Source organism: Onychostoma macrolepis, chromosome 18 (genome assembly GCF_012432095.1).
Source record: "Onychostoma macrolepis isolate SWU-2019 chromosome 18, ASM1243209v1, whole genome shotgun sequence".
Classification (NCBI taxonomy): Eukaryota; Metazoa; Chordata; class Actinopteri; order Cypriniformes; family Cyprinidae; genus Onychostoma; species Onychostoma macrolepis.
Window position 1 is genome coordinate 7,452,535 of NC_081172.1, and position 21,270 is coordinate 7,473,804.

Genomic DNA, 21,270 nt, shown 5'->3' on the forward strand with positions numbered 1-21,270 from the left:
AATGGAATACTAGTACAATATATTTTTCATAGTATGCAAAACATTACTGAAACATTTAAAGAGTTTATTTAAACTGGTAAAACCTGTTGAACCTCAGTCTGAGCTTTCAGAACAAGCTTTAAATATCTAAAGTCGTTGTCCTTGTTTTCTAGAGTTCATTGTTAAATGAAAGTAATGTCTCAGAAAGCACAAACTGGAATTAATCCAAACAAAGTATTCTTTATTTTCACATTTCACTCAAAATACATTTATATTTAGTATTTACACATTACACATGTACATAATAAAGCAGGAACAATTATAAGACTAAATAAGTGAGAAATTATTTAAAACATCCACATTGTGCTCAAATCTAGTGTCATTCCACCCATTGGTCATGCAGTAGCTGTGCTAGAGAAACTTGCCATACATTATGTGTGAATCGATATGAAAACGCAAGTTACAGATCCAGAATCATACTGTGAAAAACTTGAGAAAACACAGGCCTTATCTCAAATGTGCATAAATCCACTGTCTGGTGGACAATTAATGCATCTCTAATTATTTATGGTAAATGTGAACATCAACAACTGCTGTGAGACATTTTTACTGATTTAACACTGACTGCATTAAATAGTAAATACAGATATACACACACAGTACTGTTGGCACAATACATAAAATACAAATCAAAAAGTGATCTGAAATCAATATTGGACTAATGGTTTATTCAGTACTGTAAAGCGAACGACACAGAACCCTGTTAAAACCGAATCCTTATGCAAACCATATGTTCGCTTCATGGCAGTGTATTAAAAAAAAAATTCATGCTGATGACAGCAAATAGAGCCATTTTTCAGAATATGTCTGCTTGCAAAGAATAATAAAGGAATAATTCAAGATCTTCAATTCATCATAAGTAATAAATAATACATTTGTGCAAACGACTGTGCAAACTAGTGTGTAGGAGCTTATTTTGCTCATTTAAATATACTTTCCAAGACCTTCATATTAAAAAGATAAATTACAACTGTCAATACAAAAATACAGTGTGACGAGAGATTTAAATTACCTTAATCGGGACGCACTTTACAACTGTGTAATGTACAAAACTATAGTGCTCTACTTCAAGCCCTACATCAAACTGTTATCATAAAACGCATCCGTTTCACATTATAAAGGGGTACTGGTATATAAAAAGACCAAATATTTTTAACTCCACAGCGGTCATACAAAAAGAGAAAACAGGAACATATAAGAGGAAGAAAAACAGATCAACATTAACACCAAACCATATTAAAATGAAAAGCAAAAATGTTTGAAAGATCTGCAGGTTTCTGTGAGTGTTTATGGGTGACTTTCTACTAGCAGCAGGACTTCTTCTTAGCTTGGCTGTCTACTAGTGAAACAGTTTTCTCTTTTTCTCTGTCCTCTTGGTCTTTCAGAACTCTGACGGAGAGAGAAAAAAAAATAGCACATCTTATAAGGTGCAGTACAAGAAAAATAAAATTGTATCTGGGAATAACCTGGCTGTTTATGCAGCTGCATATGCAATAAACGGATATTAAGAATTATTATGCCAAAAGTCTGTTCACGTACTGAAAAATATTGTAGTCGCATGAAGTTACTAGAAAAACAAATTTACAATTTTACCACATCACTGTATTGCAATCACTCTTTTGTCTTGTAATTTCCAATATTAGCTTCTGGTTTATTTATATACTTCCTATAAATTTATTTATATACAGTAATGCATTTATTTTTAAGTTTTAGTAATATTTTATGCTTTTGTCATGTTTATGATTATTTTTAAGAATATTTAAAAATAAATAAAATAAACAATGTATCATGACCAACATATATACTTATATTCTTGTAGTCAAAAATCTGGCACGAATGTGTTCAAAAGCACTCTTCTGTGTACTCATTTAAAAAAAAAAAAAAAAAAAAAAAACTTACATAGTTTAATAACAAAGTCTCTTTAAGACAAGTCATGTCACTCGGTGGCCATCTTTGAAACGCCTCTCGGGCATCCAAGTGCAGCTCCTATATCTTTGAATGGGGAAACATCAAATTCTCCAAAACTGTTCTCTAAGCTTACGATTAAATTTCATATTTGAAATCACCAAAGAAATCTGACAACAACTGTATCATAAATGTTGTTTCTTTTGCTCAAATAGCATTATAAAAAGCTTATTTTTCAGGCTAGACCAGCCAGTGCGCATGCGCAGTTCTAAGCGCACGTCTCAAAACGCTGACTGTTTCTATAGCAACCGGGACTTCTAACGGCAGCTGCAGTGATGCGTTGACTTTACCGATTAGTGATTGGCTCTTTCATTCAGAAGGCGGGGCTTCCTGCGATTGAGCGGCCATATTGAGCGTCGCATTTTCCCCCATTCAAAACTATACAAGTGACATGTCTTGGGTATTCTATAGTCTTTGTTAATAACCTCTTACCTTGCCATGTGAATCATGGACTCTGTCACATTGTGGCTTGAAAAAGCACTGCACTCATAGAAAATCAGTTGAAAGTCCTGAAAGAGTGAAAAGGAAAAGGCATAAGATCTTTTTAGCATAATGGGTAATTCTTACTGTGTGCCATTCAGTGCGGTTCTTTATCTGCTGAATTCATGCAACAGTAACTGACAGGAAGCCACTTTATGCATCTTCATTGAGACAGGAGAAAGAATTTCCTCACATGCACCTCACGGCCGAATACTCATTCAGCTCTGACTCACTTCTTTAACTTGTTTTCTTCAAGACCGGCATGCTTAAATGGTTAAATGGTGATCCAATAGTGCCACTCCAGGGCTCAGATTCACTCACCTTGGCTAATTTCTCTGCCACTCCCAGTGGAACCTCTCTCTGGCCATCTAGATCGGTCTTGTTCCCCAGGAGCATGATGGGAATGTCCTCACCTGCTCCCTCCTGAAAGACAGAGAAGGATAAACACTTTCCATTAAAACTAATTAAAACTGCCTTACTGTATTGATTATACAGATAACTTGCTTGAAATAAGAATTCCATTGCTTTTTTGTTATCTATTTATTGATTCCATTATACACATTACTGTTCAAAAGGTTGGGGTTGATAAGCTCTTTTGAAAAAAATTCACGCTAACCAAGGCTGTATTTATTTAATAAAAAATATAGTAAAAACAGTAGCTATATATATATATATATATATATATATATATATATACCGTATTGTCCCGAATATAAGACGACCCTGATTATAAGACAACCCCCCTTTTTCCAGATGTACCTGTTAGAAAAAGGCTTTTTGAAAACCAAATCTTGTTTTTTTTTTTTTTTCTCTCTCTCTGTAAAACACATTTATTCTTAAATTATTTTCATATTGCATATTTTTCCAATTCTAATTTTTGTTTTGAAAGTATGGTAAATACTGGTAAAATGTACCAACAATGACATTGGAAATTTTTGATATACCATTGAAATAACAGGTAACGTTAGCCATCTGAATTATATAACAATTAGACTATCCAACTCATAGTAGCCTACCAAAATGTTATTATCAGTAGACGTGAAATCTTATTGTAGTCTTCATATCTGGGTACTGTCTTATGTTTTAAAATCACTTACAGATGAAGTTTGGTCCCATCAGGCTAACGTGACAGTCACGATCATGCTGCTGTAAGCTTTTCTTTTTCATTTGTTTTCATTCGCGATCTTTACAACACACATTACATTACAAATTTCATGGCATACTCGTTTTATGCGTTTTTGGCGCCATCTATTGTTGTGGGTGTATTATTGACATGTCAAAGTCTGAATATAAGACGAACGCGTTTTTTCAGATGTATTTCCAAGGAAAAAACATCGTCTTATATTCGTGTGTGTATATATATATATATATTTTATTTATTTATTTATTTTTTCCAGGATCTCCTGATGAATATAATTAGTCGATATTTTCTTTTTCATATTTACATATTTTTTGGTCTTTACAGTCACTTTTGATCAACTTAAAACATCTTTACTGAATAAAGTTATCAAAAATGTCATACTTTTATTCAACAAGGATGTCTTAAACTGATAAAAAGTGACACTTAATAAAAGTATATAAATAAAAACAACTTACTGACCCCAAACTTTTGAACCTAGGACTTTCATTATCTATTAAAACAAAAAGTTGAATGAAACAAATTCCTATTTTTAGGCCAGTAGGTCAACAGCAAATTTACTTAAAAGCCTATTGAAAATTGCACTTCTACCACTAATAAAAATAAACAGAGAATGAAATAAAGTGTGTTAGCCAATTGCTACTTGCTATTACTAGTTGGAAGCAGGTAGTATTTATAATTTATCAGTGTTTAAATCTAAAGCGCATTTTACTGGACAACATATTTCTTTACACCATATTTCTTTGATATTTCAATTGTGGTGTATATAAGTATAAATATTATCTTTTACTCATAAAGAAAGTGGAAATGAATCACTCACCTGCACGCTGGCCAGCCAATGCCTCACTGCTGTGAAAGTCTGCTCATTAGTGATATCATACACCACTACCACGCCATCGGCCTTGCGAAAAAACTGCTTAGTGATGCTGCGATACCTGTCGGCGGATCCCCACAATAAAACGTCTTTAGCATTCACTTATGTTTGCAGTTAAATGATGCAATGGAGCGATCAATGAACAATTAGTCTTACATACTGATTATAATTAATTAAGATCGTTAACAGAAACATAAATCTATTTGAAAAATCAATAAAACATCACTCGCCTCTCCTGTCCTGCTGTGTCCCACATCTGCAAGGCCACCTGGCTGTTGTCCACCGTCAGAGTCTTCACACTGTAGTCAATACCTGCACACATAACAAAATGAAAGAAGTCAGTCTGAAGGAGAAGGAAAGGGAGTCATGCCATTTAATGTTTTCATGCTTTTGTTTCCATCCTAGAAGAAGCTCCACACACACAAGCCCTGACTAAAGGCCAGGCGGAATTGATTTGTGCTTTTAGTGAATACCAAGTTACTGATAAACAATCAGCTAAATAGGAACCATGCAATGGATACACATGTCGTCACTTTATTTTTACCTGTTCAATTGTATGCACATATACTTTGCTAAAGAAATTAGCCAAAAAAGTACCGTGGAATTACAGGGTTTTTTTTGTACCATGGTATACTTCAGTAAGAAAAATAGTCTTGACTGCTTTAAAGGTTAAAATCCGAAATCAGCAAAACCTCAAAGTTATGTGAGACTAATTATGGTTTAACAGTGTTACTGTCATCAGGATGTGGACAAATAACAGACCCAACAACACGGCATGAAATTGTGAAACAAGCTGTGGGCTCACACCCAAAGACATGTCTTTGGAGCAGCATGATGGCAAGTCAATGATGACAGAATTTTCATTTTGGGTGAACAAGTGCCTTAAAATTGAGGCTATTTAGGTTAAATGAATAAAAATACCCCTAGACACTAATAAATATATGAAAGAAGGCCACTTACCTACAGTAGCACATGTACCAGAGTGGAAACAGTTGTCACAAAAGCGACGTAGAAGAGATGTCTTTCCCACACTAGAATTTCCCACCAGAACAATCTTAAATAGACGATCTGGACCTGAACTGGCCCCTTCCTCCTGGAAAAAACACCACAATTAAAGAAAAGGGGAAGAAAGCCTGGTCTATGTGACCCAAAAACCTGTTAGTGAACATTTTTGATGTTAGTGTAAAGAGCATGTAAATATTCTAAAGAACTTTATTCCACTATAAAGAACCTTTTGTGCAATGGAAATGTTACATGGATGTTAAAGGTTCCTCACTGATGCAAATAAAGAACCTTTATTTTAAAGAGTGTACTCATTTTGTAACTTCAATGAATGTCTGAGGTTCAGACCAAATCAAGCTGTTTTCTTACAGACTGGACTGTCTCTTTGCCTACAGGCTGTCCTCTGGGAGAGGTGGGTGTGGGTGCGACTCCTGAAGGGGGTGAAACAGAGGTTGGAGTGCTGGTTGTGGGGTAAATATTGCTCATCTGGAGGTCCATGCCCTCCTCCAACTCCTCATCTTCACTCCATTCTCTAAGCTGGGTTTGATAACCCTGCTGAAGGAGCTGAGGAAGATGGTCCTCCTCGATGGAGATGATCCTCTGGAGCTGGTGTTTTGAAGGAGGTCGTCCATCTACCATGTCCTCCAGGTCCATACTGTGCCCATTTACGCCAATCATGTTATTCCGCTTAGATTGCGTCAGAACCTCTTCATCCTCATCACTGGAGAAAACAACATCCACATGTATGCTTATTTATTTGGTAGGTAGAGTGCTACCTTTTTGGATTACTCAAACTATAAATATAAAGAAAACATCTTATTGATATCTTCACAAGCTTTGATTAAACTCAAGTCTAAAATGAATAGCTCTTTGATCTTAGGAGAGTCAGATCCTTTTTAATTTTGTAGATCCATTGTATCTTTTCATCTTGAGTACCGCTGAGTGTACAGATGGCATTTTCACACAGCCATACCTCTTAAATGACTGCTTCCGCTCAGAGTGCTTCATGGTAATTGACCCAGGCCTCTGTTTCCATGAGAGTTTTGCAGCAGAAGTATTTGGTTTCTGAAAGGCAGCAAACAATGACTTGAAATGATCAAAATGCAGGATCAGTACAATGTCTTATATAAAATCTATAAGAACCTACTTGATAGCACATGTCTCTTTCATCTCGTAAGTGTTTGTTCATTTCCCTAGGAGGAATGAAACAAAACACATGAAATATGGGCTAAAAAAAGACCCGCCCCTTCATTGATAGTTATTTCTTACCTCAGCAAATCAAGCTGCTTGAGAAGACTTGCCCTCTCTCTTTGCAAGCTTTCTGTAACCCTATAAATCTCCCTGAAAGAAAAAAATACAAACTCTTTTAATGATAATATCTTTGGCAGCAAGACTGATAACAAATCAAACAAGGGACAAAATTAACTAACTAAATTGGCATTATAAGATACAAGCTTTGCCAAAATGAAATAAACAAATGTTATGAATTTTAAAAGTAATGTAAATTATACTGTGATATATTTCTTAGCTTCTGGTGATTTCAATAAGTATATAATTATATTAAAAACAGTAAAGAGAATCAGGGAGAAACTAATGACAATTACAAAAATAATGAAAAATAAGTAAGACAATCACAATTATAAAAACAATTTGAAAAAAATATATGTATAAATATATGTATATTTTCAGGGATGCAAACTCATCACGGGTGAAAAAGGAGACAAAGACACGCAACCCACAATTGGCTCTACAATTGTGCTGTAAAATTCACTTTAAAGATTCACTTTTCATTCATGGAGATGACATGAAAAAATGACTGGCTGAACAATTTAGTGGATTCACGTGTATAATTTTTGTCACTCCTGAAACAGTATACGTGGATGTTCGGTCCTATTCACTGCAAAAAATGCTTTTCTTACTTAGATTTTTTTTGTCTCGTTTCCAGCCAAAATATCTAAAAATTCTTAAATCAAGAAGGACTTTCTAGACAAGTAAAAATTATTGTCTTGTTTTCAGAAAAAAGAAGTCAAAATTAAGTGAGTTTTTGCTTAGAACAAGCTAAATAATCTGCCAATGGGGTAAGAAAAATAATCTTATTTCAAACAGAAAACAAGATTATTTTGCTTACCCCATTGCAGATTATTTTGCTTGTTTCGAACAAAAACCTACTTAATTCTGACTTGTTTTTTTCTGAAAACAAGACAATACTTGTCTAGAAAATCCCTACAAAAAACCTAAAGTAAGAAAATCGTTTTTTTTGCTGTGGTAGACAAACAAAACTTTTCTTCAAATTGTCAATGGCTTATGTAGATAAACTGATCAAAGGGCTCCTCTTATAACGCAACTGACTAAGCTTTATCACGCGAAAACTCAATGATATAATCAAGGACTAACTACACAATCAATGACTTATTTACACCGTGTGTATGCTTTTCTCTCTCTCCCATTCTAATAGGTAGATCTGCAAGTGTGTAGAACTCTTCTTGCGAAACCAAAAATGAGCTCAGAGCGGATTCTGACTAACCTACAGAAAACACCTCTGACTGGCCATTGCTTTCAACATAGATGCCTGTGATTGGCTACAATACTCAACACTGCAAAAGCACGTTGTAAATAAACGTGTGACTTTGTCATTCAAAACCAGAGCACGCACACAAAAACACACAGGAGCGTTTAAAAGCGGTTGACTATAAGCAGGTATAGAACTGAATTGGTACTAATGGTACTGTAAAAAAATTTTTACATTTTAATTCATTTTTTTCTTTTGAAATTAATACATTTATTGTATTATTACTATATTGTATAGTACATATCGGCATATCATCCTCACATCTCTCTCTCCTCGTGCAGGCGTGAGGACTGTTCCTGTAGCAGCATGAGTTGCTCCTGGGCCAGACTCAGCTCCTGGGTGGTGTGCTCCAGCTCACGGCTCAAGTCCTCATTATACTGCTTCAGTTTGACGTTCTCCACGGCCGTCTCGCGCTGCTCGCTGTGCAGCTCTCGACACTGACTCTCCAGCTAACAGACATCAAACAAACACACATACAAATGAAACAATCAACACGTAAGCTATCATAAATATAACTGAATAACAAGAAGCTCTTTTAAACTAATTGTGCTGGATAACAAGACATGCCAGTCATGTATATTTACACCACTATCAAGAACTTGGAAGGATAACCTTGGAAGTGTTAATGTGAATGTTTGGATGGGACATAGTGGGAGGAATGGAATGATAAGAAAGCTATGCTGCTAAATATAGACACAATACCACGTCTATAACCAAACATACAGTACCACACTTCAGCTCCTCACAGCAGAAAAGCAGTTTTGCTCGTGTTTGCACAAAGTTGCATTGCGGCAAAGAGCACAATAAAGGAACTAATTTGCTTTAATTGTTCGCTAATGCGAAGTGAAGAAAATGAAGCTTGTAATGACAGAGGCAAAGGAAGCATTAAGACTTTGTTCCTTTCTGTTCATTCATTAGCATTGAAAGGCTTTGCTGGGTTTTATCTATTGTGTGTATAGATCAGTGTCTATTTTTGTGTGCGTCAGCACTGTCAGATGTGGTTTTCTGAAAGCTTAACACAAATTTCCAGCGAATGATCAACAACACCTGGTGATTGCGTTAAAGAATCTGAGAGTAATACTTCTGAGCATTAAGACTCATACAGTATTTGAGTCAAAGTCCTTAAAATGTAGATGTTAGTTTGTTCTTGAGTTCAAGTTACAGTCTTTACTTGACCTTTCATTAGGATTAAAACCCTTACAGGAAATGATACCACTCCTTGTAAAATTCTTATTCACACATCTTTAAATATAAAAAAAATAAATAAAATAATAATAATAATAATTAAAAACATTTACTCCGTTGGTTATTTCCTTAGATGTATTATTCTATATAAAATGAATTATTCAAATAGTGAATAGATGTGCAATGTTTTCATAAATATTGCTAGTTAAACTGGTTTAGTGACAAGCAAAGGAATTTGTTGTGACCCACCCGTTTCTGTTTGTTAGAAAGGATTTCCAGCTCTTTCTCTTTAGTGGAAAGCTGATGCTCCATGTCCTGACTGCGAGACAAGAACCGCTCAGAATCCTGGAGAACACACAGATCACATGACCCATACAATTTACCATGGTACATAGTAAAGCCCGTTCACACCAAGAACGATTAACTATAAAGGTAACTGTATAGATAGTATTAGGGTCCACACCAGCAGATGATATTGTCTGTTTATTCTAAGCACACGCTCATCTGCCACTTTAAATACTCAAGCTTGTTATAGCAGGATGGATTCTGATTGGATGTCAATGTTTGTATCAATCATGAGCTGGAAATAATTGTTCTGAAACGGATTCCAACGATATCATTTCTCTGTGCCTTTATTGTTATAGCTATGGTGTGGATTCTGCTGTTCTTTAATATTGAGAATGATTTTTAGAACTATATCTATCGTTATCTTTATAGTGTGAACGGGCCTTAATAGTTAGTGTTTCTACTGTAAACATAACTTAATTTGAGATTCCTAGTCTAACAACCTTTCAGAATCTTTTTTATTTTAATTAGTTTTGATAATGACAGTGGGTGTTCTGGGTGGTTCTTTCTTGGACCAAGTAAAAAGATCCCTTTTCTAAATCTTGATGATTTTCTGGTCTCTACATATTGCATTAATGAAAGTCTGAGATTCACGCTCTCCCTTTTTTATAGTCCTTCATTATGTTTTCTTGAGGTCCATGGCAACACATTTAATACTCAAAGTTTTTTTTTTTTTTTTTAAATGACCAATTTGAGTAATTAATAAGTAATAGTTATTTCACCTCTAAGAGTATCCTGTCCTTTTCATTCTTGATCTGTAGCTCCATTTCTTCATACAGCCTCTGGATTTCATCATCATGTGTCACCGCTTTCCTATGAAAGATGTCAGGATCACTCAAAAAGCTTTTAAGTCACTTAGTCATATGAAAGAATAAAACACTATTCATTGGGTACATGGAACAGACGTCATTCAAAAGGCATTTATTCTCTTCCATTTAACTCAGATGCGATTTATCTTTTGTCAACTCATTCCCATGGCTTTTTTTGGTTTTCTAGGAGACCATATTAAAGTTAGATACAAATCAGGTGACAAAGGCAGCCAACAAAATCTGTAAATGAGTTTACCTTTCATGCCACATTTATGTGATCACTGGCAGGTCAGACTGAGATATTTCAAATATATATATCTTTAAAAGCAGACATAACTATCAAGCCTAGGTACATGCGCTCCATTTTTAAAAAGAGAATAAATGGGGTATAAATTAAAGGGATCAATATATTTGAAAACCAAGTGATGCTAATAATAATAATATATATTTGTTTGCTTGTAATAGATCCTTTAATGGTTAACAGAATACTGCAAACTCACCTCTCAACACCAACATCCTACCTGAAAATCAACTTTTGAAGCATAGAAAAAGCCAGCTGTTACCAGTTCTACAGTCAGGCTCAACTGTGAAAATCTCATGCAAAAGCCAACTTTCCTAGTCCTTGCATCACATCTGTCCTATGAGTCTTATTAGTCATGATACAATACTATGTGACTGTCAAGTCAATCAACATGTGATTCATATAGTGGGCTGACACTCAAAATGTATGAATATCACTGAGTAGATAACAATAACAAAATATCAAACCAAGTCCCATTTATTTTAAAGGTAGCACAAAAACATTTTTCAAGTCCAGAAAAAAAAAGATTGCAAAAAAATATTTTTTGATGCTCTCTAATATAACGTTTGGTCATTTTTAATGCATCCTTGCTAAATGAAAATAAACAAATAAATAAATTAAATCTTACTGACCTTAGACTTTTAAACGGTAGTCTAAGTGTCTAAATACTGTACTAAAAATTTTTTTTTTTCCCCATTACAACTTTCCACAACAGAAACATCCCAGAAATAAAGGTGCTTAATTGACATCTGACCTTTTGAGGGCCGTCTCCATCTCTTTCTTCTCCTGGTTGGCCTCTTTGATCTGATAAGTGACCCTGGCAAGGAACTCCTCAAAATTGGACAGAAGGTGAGGTTCGTCTTTTCTGAGCTGCACCCAAAGACTCCGCACCTCTCCTGGCCTGAGACATCACAACACGTTTACTGCATCATTTATCTCACAAAATTCTTTAAAAAAAAATGACAAAACTCAGTGATGCTTAGAGTTTACGGCATGTTTTACCTTTATATGACCAAGTTGTATCTATTATAGTATCTTACAATCGCACTCCACAAAAAATGTGCTGCACTGTTAAAAATAATTATAAATGTACAAAGGCCACAGTCAGATAAATTCTAAACTAAAATTTTGACAAATGTTTTCAGTACAGTAACGTCTTGGAAATGCATTAATTCAGAATCATAAAGGCTCTCAGTAAAGACATTCACAGTCTTTTCTGTTGCAGAAAAACGCTCATACTAGCAACGGATATCAAAATTACATCACGATTTTGTGGAACTACAGTAAAAAGAAAAAAAAAAAGCTCCTTTTAATCGAACAGCAAAATGAAGCTGACTGTATACGAAATGCAATCAGAATCTAATCCAAACTGTCAGCTCCTCCTTGAAAAAGCAATAAACGTACACAAGGATTACAGTCAGTCAGAAGGATGAACTTTTATAATTGATGTCTTCCACCATCACCGTTTGCCTTTTAGGAGTGGCGGCAGTTTGCTGAAAGTGCATCCGGTCATGTGTTACAAAAATGGGCTCAACGCACCATATGGTCAATAAAAAGACAAGAATCGACCTTTATTAACATCCCTTGTTCTTATCAAAGGTGTTGTGTCTTCCTTTGGGAATGTGCTGTCTCTTTATTTATTTATTTAATGGCATATCAGCAGCAAAGGCTATTTTCATGGCAAACATAATAAATATACAAACATAAATAAATAAATAAAGAGTGATATATATATCACAATATAAAAAAAATAGCAAATATGTAAGCTTTTACAGTTTGATATTTGATAGAAAACCTAAATTTTTCCCAGGAGAAGAAGAAAAAAAGTTTGCGGTCTCTTGCTATTAATTGGTTTAGGAGACATTTGTGTTGTATGTAGCTGATTAAATTCCTTTTTTAATTTTGATGTAAAGTTGCTTTTTAAATTAAATTTAAATTATATTTTTATGATATTCAGAAATACAGTAACTATAGTTATAGATAAAAATACATAACTAAAGTGTTTTATAGCATGAAACACTTTAGTTATGTATTTTTATCTATAACTATAGTTATATAAAACACTTTAGTTATAGATAAAAATGTATTTTCTAGTGTAGTTCCATGCAAGAATAGTTCTAAGAATGTATAATTGCTGTAACTGAAATATATACCAACTCATTTTAGGTTGTTATCCATTTCAGTTATTTCAGAATTTATACATTAGTGGGAATATTCTTGCATGGAAGTGCACTAGGAACTACACTACAACCATGAATATTAATTCTAGGATCCATTTCAAATAGCGTGGTTGACTGAAATTACTCTTCAAAGATGTTGCTTGCCCCCAGGTTCTCCATTAGCATGCAGAAGTGTTGCTCCTCATCATCGTCTCCCCTGCTGAGTTTCTCCTCCCATTGGCTCTCGTAGAGCACTTCTGGAGTCTTTGCGGAGACTGGCTCCTTGCCTGCATGTGGATCTACTGACACCACACCTGGACCAAACATAAATTCACCTGAATGGGAGACATAAATACATTAGCAAACTTTTAAAGGATACAGACAACCCTAAATACAACATATAATATAAATCAGATGTTTCAATAATCGAAAGCACACACACACACATTTTATATATATTGAACTGAATGCTGTATAGTTTCAAATGCAAACGCACTAAAGCCGGATGAGAACTCCTCAAGGGTAAGATATCCATTGCCATCTGCGTCCAGAGAGTCAAAGACATTCTCAAATTCTTCTGCACTCAGAGGAAGCTCTCCATTTAATCTCTACAACACATGACAAATGATACAGACTAGTGCTGTCAAACGATTAATTGCGATTAATCGCATCCAAAATAAAAGTTTTTGTTTACATAATGTGTGTGTGCTGTGTATATATATAAAAATACACACACTTACAGTATATATTTAGAATATATTTACATTTACATGTATATATTTATATTCACATAATTTAATTTAAATATAAATATATTAAATATATAAACATAACATTTTTCTTAAATATACACATGTATGTGTGTCTATTTATATATACGTAATAAATATACATAGTACACACACATATATTATGTAAACAAATACTTTTATTTTGGATGTGATTAATCGCAATTAATCATTTGACAGCACTAATACAGACATGTTATGAAAAGCATAATGCATTTTTCATCACCTGAAAAAAAAAAAAAAAAACAACAACAGATAATATGTACTCTCTCTCCCTCTCTCTATATGACCCTGGACCACAAAACCAGTCATAAAGGTAAATTTTTCGATGTATGGTTTGTTAGGATAGGACAATATTTGGTTGAGATACAACTATTTAAAAATCTGGAATCTGAGGGTGCAAAAAAATCTAAATATTGAGAAAATCGCCTTTAAAGTTGTCCGAATGAAGTTCTTAGCAATGCATATTACTGATCAAAAATTAAGTTTTGATATATTCACAGTAGGAAATTTACAAAATATCTTCATGGAACATGATATTTACTTAATATCCAAACTATTTTTGGCATAAGAGAAAAATCAATCATTTTGACCCATACAATGTATTTTTGGATATTGCTACAAATATACCCCAGCGACTTAAGACTGGTTTTGTGGTCCAGGGTCATATGTATAAAATGGTCTTTACAGATAGCTTATAAGGCATACAAGCTGTATGTAAATAAAATAAATAATATATTTAATTGGTCTTACAAAGTAAATCGAAAGTCACAAAACATTTTTATGAGGCAACTAAATGTCATTACAAAACCAAACTTGACCACATATTCTCCAATTTTTTACCAGGTTATTTGTATGTCATGAGTAAGGACTCAAACTAGGTTGACATTTGACACCTTTAAAAATGTGTCAGGCTGTAGATTTCAGTGATCAACCCAGTTAACACACAGTAAGAACGCTACTATTCTTAGAGAGCAAATAACACACCCTTTGTGGGAACCTGACACATGTTTGCTCAGAAATGCTCTGGGATCAGATGTCCCATAAAACACTACATATAATTCTCTGTGTGACTTTAGCGTGGACTTTTGGCTTTTTCTGTAGTTGTAAAAGTCAGTTGTAAACACTGATGGACGTGTGAAAACAGTTGCGTAAAAATGAGCACAAACTGCGAGCCATCACCCAGTTCCTCCGGCAAACCAAAGTGACAGCTTCTAAAAACAGCAATACAACTCCTCCTGTGGCTTTTCTGACGGCCCGAAGGTTTCGAAAATGCTGCTCTTTGAAACCCCAATAGTGTTGTCAGCGTTTTCTGCAAGACGAACATGTGGTGGACCCATGATGCAAGTTACTTTGCCAAGCACGTAAAAGTTGTCACAGTCTTCACAATAGCATTTACACAATCATTTAACAGAAAGACTTAAATACGTATGGATTTGATCTGAATCCAAATGATCTATTTAATCCAAATGGGTTGAAACAACAAAAGACATCATTTAAATAAAGATGAGGAAGGAACTGATGTTTATTAATGCTTTTTCCATAGACACTGGATCAAAGGTGTGATGCTTTTGAAAAAGGCTCTTCAGAGCAAGGCCCGAGAGCCGGACTTCAAAGGAAACATATGCAATGAATGGAAAATCTAAGAGGTGATCGAATCTGCACAATAATATAACTGTTTCAAAACGCCCACAACAATTTTAGGATGGTCTCTCAAGCTCCTACATTTGTGACAAGCTGCAAAAAGCTATACCGAAACGTCATATTTCATATAAATCAACCACACTGATGGGAGATAAATAGATCTCACACACTATGACCAATTGGTGGAACAGAAATCATAGAAAATAATAATAAAAATATGGTGGTGGTGGTAGATGATCCAAGATTTTAGAGCTTAAAATAATTAGAAAGATATTTATTCACTGTAATAATTTCCATAACAAATGATTTTATTCATTTGTATTAAGAAAAGAAAAGAGTTTCAGTACAGCAGCACATTCCTTTTCACAGCAAATTGCCAATTAGATATTTAACAAACTATGCCTTTAATTGGGTTTCTTTGTAAGTTAATTACTTTATTCAGATTGCTGCTTGTCTTCTGTTGTAAGTAAACAATTTAGGTGATTTAGGTGAACAAGGGTGAGCAAACACAAATTAGCTCAATTAGCTCATGGTTCGCAGCTGAAACAATGTCAGGGAAACCAGATACAACTCCAGGTTTAAAGACAAATCACGTGGATGCCCTTCCCAACATCCTTACCTGCATGTCCCGTCGTGTAATGAAGCCTTTGCCCTCGATGTCACAAATCTGGAAGAACTCTCTGGTCTTCTCAAGCACAGCACTGCAGTCACTGGGCGTCCCCTGCCTGTCTTCTCCTCTATGATGGGACGCCCGGTCCACCTTGGAGCCACGGGTGCTGGAGAAAGATGCCATGCCGTCCATGTGTGTGTGTGTGTGTGTGTGTTTGTGTGTGTGTGTGTATGCGTATGTATGTGTGTGCAAACTCCAGTCTCCTCACATGGGTCAGCCCTTGACAGAAGAGAAGAGAGAACAAAGCTTTTGAGTTACACCACATCACATCCTCTTAGAGTGCCGACGAGCGCCATCTCTTAGCAACCGCCTCTTTAATTAGACAACGAGAGCACTGAGATTGGTGCAAGAAAAGAAATAGTGTAAAAAATGGAGGAAGATAGAGAAATTGTCAAGGTGAACATTCAGGTTATTCGAGTACAGATGGTCATAAACTGTCCATTTTCTGAATTCAGAGAAAGCATCATCACATTTACAGCCCATTATGCATGTCATAGCTGAATCATCATAAATCAATTCATTGACAGTTAATGATATTCAAGACAGGAAACCACAGAGGGATCTGCTTTCAATTGCCAGAGAACTGTGACAAAGGACACCCTGAAGTTATAGGATTTGTTTATTATAACGTAAAAAATACTATTTAAATATACAGTATATATACTTATGTTTACAAGTTCGGGGTCAATATATATAATTTTTTTTCTTTTCATGAAATCAATACTTTTATTCAGTAAAAATGCATTAAATTGAACAAAAGTGGCAAAAAAGAAATGCTGTTCTTTTGAGCCATCTATTCGGCAAAGAGTTGTGAAAAGTTAAACAGCAAAAATATTAAGCAGAAACAAATCCTGGAAAAAAAGTTTCATGCTTTCCACAAGGATATTAAGTAATACTACTGTTTTCAATATTGATGATAATAAGAAATATTATACGATTTTGAATCATGTGACAGTCAAGAATGGCTGGCTGTTAAAAATTCTGTTTTGCCATCACAGGAATAAATTAAGTTTTAATAGGCCTACATATTAAAATAGAAAACAGTTATTTAATAATAATAATAATAATAATAATAAAATTATATAATTATTAATAATAATAATAATAATAATAATTTATATATATATATATATATATATATATATATATATATATTTTTTTTTTTTTTTTTTTACATATTTTGAATCAGTGTAGCATAAGAACTTGTGAACATAAGAGACTTCTTTCAAAAACAAAGAATGGGGTGTTTTGGGTGTTTTTATGTAGTTTCTAAGGTGTTCGGAGTGGTTGATAACATGTTACCATGCTGTTGTTTACTGGACCAAGTCAAATAATTCCACCTCAATATAATATTCTGGGGCTTGTACCATAATGGTGGCTGAACAAATGGGGAGGTTCCTTTTTTTTTTTTCCCGGCATAAAAACATTCCTTTTATTTATATTTTAATTAATAAAAATTAAACAAATCTTATGTTTTGGAAAATAAAGGGGATTTAATATTGATAATAACACTGAAGACATTGTATGATTATTCCTTAAAGATAAAGTTTTAATAGTTTTTGTAGCAGTAGCCTATTATGTACGTTCTACTGAACAATAGTAATATATTTCTGCCCAATGTCTTCAAGTGAAACCGAACTTTTATTTTGACGGGTTGCCGCGAATACCTTAACATTTCTGTGTGTATGATATGAGAATAGTTTTTCTCAAATGAAACGGTCAAATGCTCATGAAGTGACTCTCAGAGCAGTTCTGGAGATGTTGTTCGTGTATTTATGTCCTCATTTAATGAGGCGGCAGATGTATGGTATGGTGTTTTGAGGTAAAATGAAGAAAGCAGATAAAGCAGATAAAAAAGAAATAACTTAAGGATAATGATTGCACCTCTAGGTTTCTTGGCAGACGCGTTGATAAAAACTTTTGTTTGCCTGTCATAACAGCCTGAATATGTGCATTATTGATTTCCTTTGTCTAACAAGAAAAATCAAACTTACTTTGCATTTCTGCTGCATGAAAGTAATTTCAAAGTTTGTAAAGCCCATTAGCCTGCAAAGCATCACATCTCACTGACAACTTTTCTGTGACAGCTTCTTGATTAAATTGAGTTAGTTGGCTGTAATATTCCAGGTAAGGTTTTGGAAGGCTGTCAGGCATATCCTACAATTATGTTTGTGTGTAAAAATGTGCTTAGCAAGCAAAAATGTTTTTATGCTTATCACATTTTTAAGGTGGTCAAAGACTCAAGATAAGTTATCTAGGTTTCATATTGACTGAATATTTGTTTTTCCTATAAACTGTCACAAGCAGTGAAACAGTGACAAGTGAAACGGTCCTTTATTTTGAAAAGCATTACATAATTTTTTTGGCAAAATGTGAATTTGACAACAAAAAATGTTTATTAGATATAAGTAAAGCTATTATCTTAAACTTTCAAATATCAGAGGTAGGCCTAATTGTCTAATTGTTTCATTATAGTCAATTAACACTATAAAGTGAATAATTTAAAGCATGGATATATTAAATACTTCTGTACTAGTAATGTATTTCTTTAGGACTATATTCACTAAAAAGGACTTCATGATGGGTTCTAAGTAAAAACTGATGTCATGCCTCTCCCAAACTTTTCAAAAGGAACTTTATGGCCAACCACTACAAACTAGTTGTGGCACTTACGTTACATCTGAATTTCATAAGGGTCTTGGGAAAAAAACACATCTGGACAGGAAAAAAAGCAATAAGTCTTTGGCTGCTGAGAATAGCAGAAACTGGTGGATTGGAACACTGAAACACACGTCTCTCTTATTTAGCAGAATACAGACGTTATTTGTGCAGTGACCACAAGTTAAAAGTATATGGGATTGATGGGAGCCGACAAGCCATGCCACAGATACGAGTGTGGTGATGCGCATTTCCTTTGGGTATTGACCGGGAAAGCCTCAAGTTTGCTGTTTCAAACTTCTGAGTGCAGTGGCACATAATGATGCTTTCAGCGGCCTTAGTAAACCCAACCATCAATCACCATACTAGCCCACTAAAGAGAGACCAAGATCATGTCACAGATGTCTGTCTACAGCAGGGGTCTTTGCTACTTCATCCAATAAAAAAAAAAAAAAAGGTTAAACAAAAACACGACCAAGTTGCTAAGAAGCAACGCTTAGATAAATGTTTCATTGTCCATCCCACTTTATAAATTCATGTCACAAATGTAATGTACAGTCTCTATACAGTACACTAACACTACAATTCAAAAGCTTGGGGATGGTACATTTTTTTTTATGTTTTTGAAAAACGCCTCTTATGCTCATTAGGATCAAAACATACAGACAGCAATATTGTGAAATCTTATTATAACTTAAAATAACTAATGCATTTTAAAATATAATTTATTCCTGTGATGGCAAAACTGAATTTTCAGAAGTCCTCAGTGTCACATGATCCCTCAGAAATACTAATATGCTAATTTGTGGCTCAAGAAACATTTCTTGTAATTATCAATGTTGAAAACAGTTGTGCTGCTTGATATTTATAACATTATAAATATCTTCACTGATTCATCTTTGCTGAATATAATTATTAATTCTTTCAAAAAATAAAAGTTTTTGTTTTGAATTATTAGTAAATAAAAGCCTCCCTCTTGTGAACTTCCTTCAGATGGAATATTTCACTACTGCTTTGCATGAACACTTTATCTATGCTGCCATGTCAATAAAGAGAACAACGTAGTGTGCCATGAGGTTCAAAATGTTTCATGGACAGACTTACTCACTTCAATATCACGTCTAAAAACTGGACTGGAAATATGTTCAAGAACATTTTACAAAATGATGCCATTTGCACTTTTGATACAGCCTAACATTTTCTACTAATTCACAGTGTATTTGATCTGACAAAGTTTCTTTTTGACTGACAAGAAGTCTTTTAGTTTTTAATGCATGCATTTGGCAGATGTTTTTATGCAAAGCAACATACAGTACATTTGAGGTATGCATTTAACAGTAAAGGCTCCATCATCCCTGTGACCCTACAGCGGATAAGTAGCTTGGAGAATTATTAAATGACTTTACCAGTACACCTGTCTTCTGAAGTTTAGCACAAAGATACAGTAGTTTGTGTGTCAAAGTAGCTTCAACAAAGTTCTTACACTATGCAAACATTTTGTTGTATCAAAACTCAAATGGAAAGCATTTCTTGTCAGTCCAGTTAGACTACACTTACAATAGCTGAAGACAATGCTGCTTTGCTTAGTGAATCGACTCTTGAATAGTTTCTACATTTAAAAGAGAACAAAACAATTGTCGTGTTACTAAATATACTGTTCACTTCAAGTGAAATGTAATGTCAGGGACAAAGACAAGGCAATGCACTTTCAAAATCATGTATACTCAAAAGCCATGTACTACATGAAAACAATACGCAACTCTACAAGCAGCTGATGAAAACAGGAACATTAGTTTCCTTCTCTCAGTAAGAGATTCCTTCTCACACTTTCTTTCATACTTCCTGTTCTGAGTTGCCAAGTCACGAAACAGAAATTGTCAAGTTAAACAGACAGATCAAGGTAAAAAAGAATACTGTACCTTTAAACAGGCAGCCGCTGATTTTACTTCATAAAGTCCATCCATGAAGCGACAATCTCTTGTTGAAAAGTACTGTTAAGAGCGAAACTTTCCACAATTTGACACCGAGTGCAGACAATTTTAGCAAACAATAACTGAGACTGAAGTTTAACTGAACGTCCAGAAGATTGTGAAACTGAACTGTTATGGATTCATGACTACAGAAAACTGCCAACAACTTTGAGCAAACACTCACTTGTGCGCGCTCACAGGGAGGGACTCGCGTCCACGTGGACCTGCATCCGTCTGTTTCTATAGCAACAGAAGAACGCTCGCGGAAGTTAGTCTACCACTCATCTGAAACTGTTGTGCTGCTTAATATTTTTTGGAACCTGTGATACATTTTTTCTGTGATTCTTTGATGAATAAAAGGTTAAAAAGAACAGCATTTATTCAAAATAGAAATATTTTATTACAATATGTCTTTACTATCACTATAAATGTATTGATCTAACACATCCTTGCTGAATAAAGGTAATTTCGTAAAAAAAAAAAAAAAAAAAATACAATTTACACTGTGTAGAATTTTTTTTTTCTTCTAATTTGAAGTAAGGACATACATAATGTACAGTGCCACCTAGTGTTTTTTAAAGCAGATTCTCAAGGCAATCAGCTGACACGAATATTTTACACATATAAGGTAACTTCAAATACTAATACTTTTGTGCTGAGGTAATGTTTTTAAT

General features: G+C 34.4%; 1 protein-coding gene across 2 annotated transcripts; it reads right to left on the reverse strand.

Moving 5' to 3' along the window:
• Positions 1-199: 199 nt before the first annotated feature.
• On the reverse strand, positions 200-20,817 carry cracr2aa (calcium release activated channel regulator 2Aa). Of its 2 annotated transcripts, XM_058752138.1 has the most exons (18): positions 20,546-20,817; positions 15,918-16,187; positions 13,363-13,474; positions 13,012-13,201; positions 11,462-11,608; positions 10,320-10,410; positions 9,502-9,597; positions 8,329-8,516; positions 6,768-6,839; positions 6,646-6,691; positions 6,472-6,563; positions 5,868-6,219; positions 5,457-5,589; positions 4,727-4,808; positions 4,443-4,557; positions 2,806-2,907; positions 2,437-2,513; positions 200-1,428 (listed from the first exon to the last, which is right to left on the reverse strand). In XM_058752138.1, exons 2-18 carry the CDS (start codon positions 16,098-16,100, stop codon positions 1,344-1,346), a joined length of 2,163 nt encoding a protein of 720 aa, XP_058608121.1. In that variant the 5' UTR covers positions 16,101-16,187; positions 20,546-20,817; the 3' UTR covers positions 200-1,343. The 2 variants fall into 2 exon arrangements, with proteins under 2 accessions (XP_058608121.1, XP_058608122.1); XM_058752139.1 differs by lacking the exon at positions 13,363-13,474.
• Positions 20,818-21,270: the final 453 nt, after the last annotated feature.

Excerpts from the sequence above, each read along its gene's own strand:
- cracr2aa (XM_058752138.1), bottom strand. The coding sequence starts at position 16,100 with ATGGACGGCATGGCATCTTTCTCCAGCACCCGTGGCTCCAAGGTGGAC. Across the intron at positions 6,564-6,645 it reads AAAGAGACATGTGCTATCAA|AAACCAAATACTTCTGCTGC; the intron begins GTAGGTTCTTAT and ends GCTGCCTTTCAG. Across the intron at positions 2,908-4,442 it reads ATTGGCTGGCCAGCGTGCAG|GAGGGAGCAGGTGAGGACAT; the intron begins GTGAGTGATTCA and ends TCTGTCTTTCAG.